Source organism: Notolepis coatsorum (genome assembly GCF_963971535.1).
Source record: "Notolepis coatsorum genome assembly, chromosome: 16".
NCBI classification, from domain to species: domain Eukaryota; kingdom Metazoa; phylum Chordata; class Actinopteri; order Aulopiformes; family Paralepididae; genus Notolepis; species Notolepis coatsorum.
Genome location: NC_140180.1, coordinates 94,114,693 through 94,126,699, shown reverse-complemented (window position 1 = coordinate 94,126,699; position 12,007 = coordinate 94,114,693). Strand labels below are relative to the sequence as shown.

Sequence of the window (12,007 nt, the reverse complement as noted above, 5' to 3'; positions counted from 1 at the left end):
ATTCTGTAACCATAAATATAGACTATTCATTATCCTATATCTATGGTGACACCTTTGTTTACCCATCTATGACAAGACAAAATGGCTGCTGTGAAAAGGGTCTATTGATCAATCAGGTGACCCGTACCTGGGGATTCCCAGGGTGACGTTCATCTCTCCCCTCCCAGCAAAGTGGAAGGTGTTGAGGGTCATCTGAGTGGAGGGCTCTCCAATAGACTGGGCCGCTACCAGGCCGACCGCCTCCCCAGGGTCACACAGCGACCTCTGCCACTTATACTGAAGCAGCTGACGGAGCCTGGAAGAGACAGAGAGTACTAGTTAGTAGCAGTGATAATAGTTAAGGCTCTCCAATAGACTGGGCCACTAGCAGGCCGGCCGCCTCCCCTGGATCACAGAGAGATAGTCAAGTAGTAGTAATAATAGTAGTAGTAATAATAGTAGTAATAATAGTAGTAGTAATAATAGTAGTAGTAATAATAATAGTAATAATAGTAGTAGTAATAGTACACACACACCCACACCAACCCCCCACCCACACACACCAACCCAGACACACCCACCCACACACCAACCCCCCACGTCACACACCAACCCAGACACACCCACCCACACACCAACCCCCCACCCACACACCAACCCAGACACACCCACCCACACACCAACCCCCCACGTCACACACCCACACACCAACCCAGACACACCCACCCACACACTAGGGGTGGGGGGAAATAGATACGTAGTAGTATCGCGATACTTTGCGTGGCGATACAAGTATCGATATTTAATTATTCATAAAAAAATATATATTTTTTTCTTTCTTTTTTTGTATAAGGAAGTTGCATTGATCATTTCAATACCTGTAATAGTACAGTAGTCCACACACACACATGTGCATTCAGTTAAGTTGGAATATGACTGTAATACAAACAGTTCAGTTTGTCAGGTACATGCAACACAGATTCGTGTTTACATCTGTCTGCTTGAGAAAATACCATGTTCTGCAATAAAAATGATGAAGTGAGATGAACAGACTGAACTTTATTTTATTAGATAAAACATGTTGATAACGTTTTACTTTGCAGTTGAAAAAAGGTAACAAATAAAATTGTATAATTTTTTTTTTAAATGTCGCAATACTCAGCGTATCGCGATATATTTAGTATCGTGATACTATCGTATTGTGACTCAAGTATCGCGATAGTATCGTATCGTGAGGCACCAATCCCCCGCACACCCACCTAAACAGACACACCCACCAACCCAGAAACACACACCTAAACAGACCCACACACCCACACCAACCCCCCACCCCCACACACCTGTCATTGTTGGTGCTGTCTTTGTGTTTGTTCTGCAGGTATTTCTCAGTGACTTGGTGGAAGGTCTCAGACACGGAGCCGAAGGAGACGTCAGGCCGCAGCGTGGAGAGACTGGGCTCCGGACAGTGACACGTCTTCCTGCTGTACTTAGATCTGTTGGAGGCCTCCAGGCCACGCCAGCGAGTCAGCAGCTAGAGAGAGGGAGAGAGGGGGGGGGGAGAGAGAGAGAGAGAGAGAGAGAGAGAGAGAGAGAGAGAGAGAGAGAGAGAGAGAGAGAGAGAGAGAGAGAGAGAAACAGAAAAGGAGGGGGATACAGCGAATGAGGGGGATAGAGAGGAGGAAGAGAGGGGAGAAAAACAGAAAAGGAGGGATAGAGAGACAGAGCATGAGGGGGATAGAGAGGAGGGAGAGGGAGATATATGAGGAGAGAGGGGGAGAGAGATGAGGGAGAGGGAGAGAGAGAGAAACAGACAATAAGGGAGAGAGATAATGAGGGGGGTAGAGAGAGAGAGAGCGAGAGAGATAAAGTAAAAAGGGGTACATTTATACATTACAATGGTTTTGTGTTGAGGTCTCTCATCACATAATTAATTAATGGTGATGTATTCTCATTAAAGTAAAGACCTTTTCAATGGAATTGCGTTGCTAGGGAACAGCTCGGGCTCAAGTTTATTATTTCATGTTTATATTAGCAAACACCGTCGCAGGAAATACAGTCGGGCCAATTTAGAATGTTTTTGTTTCGTTTGTCAAGTTTGAAATGGTCTGTGTGGGGAAAACTGTACTATAGCCAACAGCTCTCCTCCCAGTAAACTTGTGAGCATGGAGCTTTATAACTTCAATATAAAAGCCATGTTGCCTTGGTAACATATTTCTTCCCCCTGTGCTATAAACAATGGTATTGAATACAGATACTTTTCAAGGTACAGTATATCTCTGTGTGTGTGTGTGTGTGCGTGCATGCGTCTGTGTGTGTGTGCGTGCGTCTGTGTGTCTGTGTGTGCGTCTGTGTGTGTGCGTCTGTGCGTGTGTGTGTGCCTACATCTAGTGTGGTAGGCTGTCTGCCGTTAACTGCCACCCCTCCGTCTTCATCCTGTTTAGCTTTGGCCAGTTTCTTCTGAGAGAAGAGCAGGAAGCCCCCTGATACACAGAGAGAGGATACACATTATTACTGTCCTGTAGGGCTGAGCCCAAACGTTCGAACCTTCGGACCTTCGTTCATTACATTGGCATTCAAAATCAACATTCGAATTTAAACATTTTTATAAAAAAATATATATATATATTTTTTCTATTCATTCTGTTTAAACCAATGGGAGTTTTCTTCACAGTACCTTTGTGCGGGCACACTCCCTCTTATAACCATATTATACATTAACACTTTGATCGCCATGGTTAAATTCATAATTTACCATCCCTGGCCAGCTCTATTTGTCTATGGAGAAGTTCCCCTTCTTTGCAGGGCTATAACTTTTTAAATTGTATTGCTAAATTGACATTATTATGGCCCATTCAATGTCCTGAATGAATGAATGAATGACCTTTATTTATATAGCACCCTTCACAGCACGAATGCACAGGGTGCTTTACACTACAGGTTAATATAAAAACACAATAAAAACAAAAACCAGAAATAAATGACAATAGACAAACAGCAGTTAAAAACAGTGAAACCAGATAGAAAAAGTAGAATAAAAGAATTTGGTTAAAATCATGAGTCACTAATTAAAACAACACTATAGAACAGTGAGGACAAGAAAAAGGCGCCTATGTGTGATCAAAAGCCTGCCTGAACAAATGTGTTTTTAGTTGTTTTTTAAAAGAGTTCTCAGAGGGGGCAGTTCGCAGGTCCAGGGGGAGAGCGTTCCAGAGCCTTGGTGCTGTCGTCCTATATCTATTGTTCAGGGTGTAGCAATGTTATACTTTTTCATTCACATATTCATACTAAAATACGGTCTAAAGTATAAGTATGTTTTTATCGTTTTCTGCAGCTTTCTCCAGAACTTGATTTATAGCCCTAAATGCATTATATTGATGATCAAATACAGTTTGGTAGGAATCTGTGCGAGATAAAAAATTTCAACTGGATGTGCTTCTAGGAGTTACTACTTATCATCTGATGTTGACCGGATGGGCAGGGGGTCGTTTATAATTCCGTGGGCAACGTTATATCATTCATAGTGTGGGTGATATGATCATCAGAGCAGTTTATATGGAACACGTTAAAAAAAACGCTGAATCTTACCGTAGCTTCCTCGGGCCGTTGGGCGATGAGCGTGGAGCAGAGATATTCCTATTATGGGATGTATAAATACCCGATCCATTTCCAGGTTGTATAATAGTATATACGTCCAAATCATGTTGTTTATCGAGTTATTTGCACCGATCGGTGTTCACTGTGTCAAGATGGAGTCCCTCTAACGATAGTGAGTGCCCGGACGAAATATGGGTGAGCACCACTTCATCCACAGATCACTTCCTGTTGGGCGATCTGCCGATCGGCCACCAGATGGCGCTCTTGAACCGTTAGAGAGTTGAGTGGAGCTCAGCAGTATATCTCAGGTCCCCGGGGGAGAAATATGATGACAGATTTTTGAAATATTGATATCAAAGACGTGTTACGGCGTCTTCGGCAGAATGAGCATGGCGGGGAATGACGAGTTTCGGCGTCTCCGGCGATTAAAGTGTTAAAGTACCTTTGCGCGGGCACACGCCCTCTAATAACCATATTATACATTAAAGTACCTTTGCGCAGGCACACGCCCTCTAATAACCATATTATACATTAAAGTACCTTTGCGCGGGCACACGCCCTCTCTCTTTGTGTGCCAGCGCTGGATGGCTGTGAAGTGTTGACTGGCAGCCTGGGGATCCAACCGCGACAAAACCGCATCCAGACCCTGGGACTTCATGATCACCTGAGAGGGGTGGGGTTAGAAGGAGGAGACAGTAGAGAGGGGTGGGGTTAGAAGGAGGAGACAGTAGAGAGGGGTGGGGTTAGAAGGAGGAGACAGTAGAGAGGGGTGGGGTTAGAAGGAGGAGACAGTAGAGCGGGGTGGGGTTAGAAGGAGGAGACAGTAGAGAGGGGTGGGGTTAGAAGGAGGAGACAGTAGAGCGGGGTGGGGTTAGAAGGAGGAGACAGTAGAGAGGGGTGGGGTTAGAAGGAGGAGACAGTAGAGAGGGGTGGGGTTAGAAGGAGGAGACAGTATAGAGGGGTGGGGTTAGAAGGAGGAGACAGTAGAGAGGGGTGGGGTTAGAAGGAGGAGACAGTAGAGCGGGGTGGGGTTAGAAGGAGGAGACAGTAGAGAGGGGTGGGGTTAGAAGGAGGAGACAGTAGAGAGGGGTGGGGTTAGAAGGAGGAGACAGTATAGAGGGGTGGGGTTAGAAGGAGGAGACAGTATAGAGGGGTGGGGTTAGAAGGAGGAGACAGTATAGAGGGGTGGGGTTAGAAGGAGGAGACAGTATAGAGGGGTAGGGTTAGAAGGAGGAGACAGTAGAGAGGGGTGGGGTTAGAAGGAGGAGCCAGTATAGAGGGGTGGGGTTAGAAGGAGGAGACAGTATAGAGGGGTGGGGTTAGAAGGAGGAGACAGTATAGAGGGGTGGGGTTAGAAGGAGGAGACAGTATAGAGGGGTGGGGTTAGAAGGAGGAGACAGTAGAGAGGGGTGGGGTTAGAAGGAGGAGGCAGTAGAGAGGGGTGGGGTTAGAAGGAGGAGACAGTATAGAGGGGTGGGGTTAGAAGGAGGAGACAGTATAGAGGGGTGGGGTTAGAAGGAGGAGACAGTAGAGAGGGGTGGGGTTAGAAGGAGGAGACAGTAGAGAGGGGTGGGGTTAGAAGGAGGAGACAGTAGAGGGGGGTGGGGTTAGAAGGAGGAGGCAGTAGAGAGGGGTGGGGTTAGAAGGAGGAGACAGTAGAGAGGGGTGGGGTTAGAAGGAGGAGACAGTAGAGAGGGGTGGGGTTAGAAGGAGGAGGCAGTAGAGAGGGGTGGGGTTAGAAGGAGGAGACAGTATAGAGGGGTGGGGTTAGAAGGAGGAGACAGTATAGAGGGGTGGGGTTAGAAGGAGCAGGAGGGGTTAAAAGAAGGGGCAGCTACTGTCAGGTTATACTTCATGTGTCAGTGCACGTGTTACCTCGTAGTTGTCCTCTATGAAGGAGAACTGTTACCTCATAGTTGTCCTCTATGAAGGAGAACTGTTACCTCGTAGTTGTCCTCTATGAAGGGGAACTGTTACCTCGTAGTTGTCCTCTATGAAGGAGAACTGTTACCTCGTAGTTGTCCTCTATGAAGGGGAACTGTTACCTCGTAGTTGTCCTCTATGAAGGAGAACTGTTACCTCATAGTTGTCCTCTATGAAGGAGAACTGTTACCTCGTAGTTGTCCTCTATGAAGGAGAACTGTTACCTCATAGTTGTCCTCTATGAAGGGGAACTGTTACCTCGTAGTTGTCCTCTATGAAGGAGAACTGTTACCTCGTAGTTGTCCTCTATGAAGGAGAACTGTTACCTCATAGTTGTCCTCTATGAAGGGGAACTGTTACCTCGTAGTTGTCCTCTATGAAGGGGAACTGTTACCTCATAGTTGTCCTCTATGAAGGAGAACTGTTACCTCGTAGTTGTCCTCTATGAAGGGGAACTGTTACCTCATAGTTGTCCTCTATGAAGGAGAACTGTTACCTCATAGTTGTCCTCTATGAAGGGGAACTGTTACCTCATAGTTGTCCTCTATGAAGGAGAACTGTTACCTCGTAGTTGTCCTCTATGAAGGAGAACTGTTACCTCGTAGTTGTCCTCTATGAAGGAGAACTGTTACCTCGTAGTTGTCCTCTATGAAGGAGAACTGTTACCTCGTAATTGTCCTCTATGAAGGAGAACTGTTACCTCGTAGTTGTCCTCTATGAAGGAGAACTGTCGTGGCTGGAGGAACTGGATCTTGGGGATGTCCAGACCGTCCTCTCCGTACAGAAACTGGACCACGGAACCATCGCTGTCACGCACCGTCAGGTCATACTGCACCACCAAACCCTCCAGATGCTTTATCACACATCTACAGAGGAGGAGAGAGGAGAGGAGAAGAGAAGAGAAGAGAAGAGAAGAGAAGAGAAGAGAAGAGAAGAGAAGAGAAGAGAAGAGAAGAGGAGAGGAGAGGAGAGGAGAGGAGAGGAGAGGAGAGAGGAAAAGGGGGAGAGGAGGGAGAATAGATGATAGGCGAAGAGAGGAGGAGGGGAAGAGGAGAGGAGGAAAATGGGGAGGAGGGAGAAGAAAGGATGAGAGGAAGATGAGGAAAAGGGGGAGACGATGGGACAGGGGAGGCAGAGAGAGGGGAGGAGGAAACGGGGAAGAGGAGGGAGAAGAGATGAGAGGAGAAGAGGAGATGGGGAAAGGATGGGACAGGGGAGGCAGAGAGGAGAGGAGGAAAAGGGGGAGAGGATGGAGAAGAGATGAGAGGAGAGGAGAGGAAGAGGAGGAAAAGGGGGAGATGATGGGACAGGGGAGGCAGATAGAGGATAGGAGGGAGAAGTGATGAGAGGAGAAGAGGAGAGGAGGAAGTGATGGAACAAGGGAGGCAGATAGAGGAGAGGGGGAGGGAGAAGAGATGAGAGGAGGAAAAGGGGGGGAGGGTGGGACAGGGGAGGGAGAGAGAGGAGAGGAGGAAAAGGGGAGAGGGTTGGCCAGTGGAGACAGAGAGGAGAGGAGGCGGAGAGGAGAGGAGGAAAAGGGGGAGAGGGTGGGACAGGGGAGGCAGAGAGAGGAGAAGAGGAGAGGAGGCAGAGAGGAGAGGAGATGAGGAAAAGGGGGAGAGGGTGGGACAGGGGAGGGCGAGAGAGGAGAGGAGGGTGAAAGGAGGAAGAGGAAAGGAGATTCTACTATTAAGAGCAGTGTTATCTGGGCTCATCTCCCCTGCCTTTAGTTTAGTTTTCTATGTCACTATAACAGAGAGAAGGCTATCAATATTCTATATAGACCGGTGCACTTGAAGATGAGGGTGAGGATGAAGATGAGGGTTAGGTTTACTGCAGGGCTGTAGTTACCTCTGCAAGTATCCGGATCGAGACGTTTTGACAGCTGTGTCTACCAGGCCCTCTCGGCCCGCCATGCAGTGGAAGAAGAACTCCTGGAGAAGATACAACATAACCATGGTGAGGATAATAACCCACATACAGTCCGCTCAGTGGAAGCCATGTTGGCTCCACATTCCATATACAGTCTGCTCAGTGGAAGCCATGTTGGCTCCACATTCCATATACAGTCCTCTCAGTGGAAGCCATGTTGGCTCCACATTCCATGTACAGTCCGCTCAGTGGAAGCCATGTTGGCTCCACAATTCCATATACAGTCCGCTCAGTGGAAGCCATGTTGGCTCCACATTCCTTCTCATTTCCTGCCAAGTGTTGACCTGATGTGGTCAACGGCAGTTCCTCCATGAGAACGTGTGTCCTTGTTAGCAATAAAGGTGTATTGACCATATTCACACACGGCGGCCATTTTGTTCCTATGTCATGCTCAGGTTGGGATTTCTTTCCAACCGGTTCCCACCTATAGGAAATCCCAACCTGAGCATGACATGAGAGCAAAATGGCCACGTGTGACTATGGTCAATTGGAGCATAGACACACATAGATCCATCTACCAACACACACACGTGCACGCACGCACGCACACACACATAGATCTATGCACACGAACACATTACACAAACATGTTACCTGAGGTTTGATCCCAGTGAGAAAGCGCCCGGAGATAAATCCGCCGGCGCTTGGTGCCGGGTCATAAGGCTGGTAGCATGGCAACGACTTCCCAGAAGGCATCAGGGGCGGGCGCCGGCCCTCCAACTCGATCTGACCCAGCAGACAGGAAATCTATACGGAGAGAGAGCTTGAGATTATAATCTGTGTGCATTTGTATACGATTGAATACTTATTCTATAATTTCATTCAACTTGTGTATTGTACTACTAGGTGAAACGTGGATATATATATGTATGTGTGTGTGTGTGTGTGTGTGTGTGTGTGTGTGTGTGTGTGTGTGTGTGTGTGTGTGTGTGTGTGTGTGTGTGTGCACATGCGAGAGTGTGGAGCTATGTGTGTGCATATGTATCTCTCTCTCTCTGGGCCGAGCTGTCCTCTCTCTTTCTCTCTGTATCAATGTGTGTGTGTGTGTGTATGTGTATGTGTATGTGTATGTGTGTGTGTGTGTGTGTGTGTGTGTGTGTGCATTACCTGCATGGTGTTGACAGTAGACCCTTTAGCTCCAGACTGGACCATGAGCTGCAGGTTATTGTCTGGGAAGGAGGTGTGGAGACCAAGGGGCATACACACCTACACACACATGTTACACATTATTACACACCTACACACACATGTTACACATTATTACACACCTACACACACATGTTACACATTATTACACACCTACACACACATGTTACACATTATTACACACCTACACACACGTTACACATTATTACACACCTACACACACACGTTACACATTATTACACACCTACACACACACGTTACACATTATTACACACCTACACACACATGTTACACACCTACACACACATGTTACACATTATTACACACCTACACACATGTTACACATTATTACACACCTACACACACATGTTACACATTATTACACACCTACACACACATGTTACACATTATTACACACCTACACACACACGTTACACATTATTACACACACGTTACACATTATTACACACCTACACACACACGTTACACATTATTACACACCTACATACACACATTACACATTATTACACACCTACATACACACGTTACACATTATTACACACCTACATACACACGTTACACATTATTACACACACATGTTACACATTATTACACACCTACATACACACATTACACATTATTACACACCTACATACACACGTTACACATTATTACACACCTACACACACACGTTACACATTATTACACACACATGTTACACATTATTACACACACATGTTACACATTATTACACACCTACACACACATGTTACACATTATTACACACCTACATAGACACACATTATACATTATTACACACCTACATAGACACATATTACACATTATTACACACCTACATACACATGTTACACATTATTACACACCTACATAGACACACATTATATTATACTAATTATAGTATACATTACATTAAATTGTTACCTTGTTGATGCGGTTGTTGATTTGATTGGCGACCTCTTTGAACTTCTGGTCGGCCATGCTGAAGTCTCTCTGGTCGGGGGCAAGGTGGGCGTCCTGCCAGCGGCTCTGGGCCTCCTTTTGACTCACGTCGGGGGGGAGGTTGAACGCTAGCTGGAGGGCCTGTCGGGAGGTCAATCATATCGATTGGTCTGATGAGGACTTAACTCAATGGACGCCAAGGGGGCGCTGTTTACCTTCTGGTTAGAACGCCATCGCTGTAATGCAATGGGGAGAATGCCGTGTTTGCGAGTGCTAAAACTATATGAAATATTATAGCTATGGATCTAATAAACACGTCGATTGTCAGTGAGTTTCTTCCAGTCAACATGCAAAAAACTGATCATTTTTTCATACATACATTTCCGTTTTATACCATGGTGAATAGTGAATAGTTCCAGAGCTATTCCGTCTAATCTCAAGAAACCCGAGCAAACCGCGCTTCAATGCATTTCCTTAGAAATCGTGCCATTTGTCGCTTGATTTATGAATCGTTCTAAAAATAATGCTAGATTATCAGTATTATATGTGTCCTCGTGCACGAACAGAAGCGGGGGCTGAAAAGTCGCTTCTCCGTGCCTTGGTCACAGCCAACCACACGCACACACACACACACACACATGCGTGATCGTTATGAAAGAAACATCGGATTAACCCAAGATTGGTAACATAGAGTCCTTACCTCACATCTGATGTACTGCAAAAAGATTAATCCAATTCCTGATCGCCATTTCAAATATTGATAGCGTTTATTGATCCAACGTTATATGTCCAAAACGCATAATCCACGCTGCTCCCAGTCTCCCCAGTCCATGTGTTATAAGGATACTGCATGCCCGAGAAGGGAAACCTGGACCGGACTTCATAGATCAGCGTACAGCCTAAGAGGGAGGGATTCCAATTATGTGCAATACCGGCCGGAAGGCGTTAGGCGGCGGTATTGGCCTTTTGCGAGCTCAGACCCATTCCCAATGATAACATCAGGCTGGATGGATGAAAAATGAATGGATATAGCGAATAAAAGAAATAACGATTAAAACCCGACTTTTCTCGTGATTGGCGCTCAACGCATGGCGAGTTAACCCGACTTTTCTCGTGAATGGCGCTGAATGAAACCCACGGGGTCGGTACCGGGTTTAAATGACATTATGATCATATATCCATATTTATCGATTTTTCGATATTTGCGATTTTAAAATCAAATGTTTTCAAGTATGTATATTATCATCAATACGTTAGTTTAGCAATAGGTTAAAAGTGTCATATCGTTTTAAGTTTTCGATTTACTGAAGTCTACCGGGAGGACGGTGACCATTTTGAAAATTTTAACCATGGGAATTGTAGTTTTTTTGCGGCCACTTTGTGGAGGGGATGCATAGCTGCCGATCAGCGTTGGAATTTTTTCGAACTTCACTTCCTGGCAGGTTCAGTGGAGGTTCAAACTTCAGCGTTCTGAATGAATAATATCAATAACTGTTATTATTCGGGATAATAAGCCACAGAAGGTAACGTTTTTGACAAATATTGAAACGCAGTTAGTTTCTCCTCCCTATTGTTAGCATGTAGCAACAATTAGATCTGAAATTAGTTTCAAAATGGTTGCACTGTGGTGAAAATAAAAAAGTACAGTACATTACAGTAGATATCATTATCTGTTCTTATGCACGCAGGCCTGGTGATACTAAATCCAAATTGAACTTGGGCATTTGAAAGATAATATATGTATATGTATATAAATGTGCGAATTGGCTATAATAAGGTAATGTATAAGCATCTATTCTATATTCTATAATAATATTTCAAATTGCATTGGTCCGGATGGGAGAATTCAGTACTGTATCTACAGAACCTTCGGTTTTATCATCTTCCCTTTATTAATTTCCTTAGATTTTTTGTACACATGATCTCAAGAGGGTACTGAACGAGGCAGTTTTTTAAGTTTGGTCATTACTATCATGGTGTTATTCACTGTCAAAGATGCAAAGATAAATCATAATTCATATTCTCCTTTGTCACAATTTAAGCAAGCCTAGTAATAGACACAATGTTTCTGACACTGTGAATACATTCACTGAGGTCCATAGATGTACCTAGATACCAAGAATATGCAAATAGCCCTTGTAGAAGTGGAGCAATATTCCATTTACCTAGGTATACATTTTATGCAGATTTTCACCTGGGGTGGAACAGGTTAAGAGATCAATATCTCTGGTTACCGGTACTCCAGATTTAGATCGAATTGTCTTGTCATTTCAGTTAGGAATTAATCATAGAAGACTAGTTAAAGCATTATTGAATAATCAAGTGTATTTATTTGGCCTTAGAGTGAGGATATCCATTGTCATCAACGTTTAGGGAATCTTCCCCAGAGGTCTGCGTAGTTTAAATCTCACACATAGTGGATTTATATAGTGCCAGCGCTTGGTACGCCCCTAAATTGTGATTGACGGCGTTA

General features: G+C 45.0%; 1 protein-coding gene across 1 annotated transcript in view; it reads right to left on the bottom strand.

Moving 5' to 3' along the window:
- polr1a (RNA polymerase I subunit A) overlaps positions 1-12,007 on the bottom strand; it is a 91,925-nt gene that overhangs the window by 27,266 nt on the left and 52,652 nt on the right. Inside the window, exons 20-28 of the mRNA XM_084331745.1 lie at positions 9,517-9,675; positions 8,536-8,634; positions 8,023-8,175; positions 7,348-7,430; positions 6,197-6,362; positions 4,114-4,237; positions 2,362-2,459; positions 1,320-1,510; positions 128-295 (exon numbers count right to left, since the gene is read on the bottom strand). Coding sequence (XP_084187871.1) covers positions 128-295; positions 1,320-1,510; positions 2,362-2,459; positions 4,114-4,237; positions 6,197-6,362; positions 7,348-7,430; positions 8,023-8,175; positions 8,536-8,634; positions 9,517-9,675 — 1,241 coding nt within the window. The remainder of the gene's footprint in view (positions 1-127; positions 296-1,319; positions 1,511-2,361; positions 2,460-4,113; positions 4,238-6,196; positions 6,363-7,347; positions 7,431-8,022; positions 8,176-8,535; positions 8,635-9,516; positions 9,676-12,007) is intronic.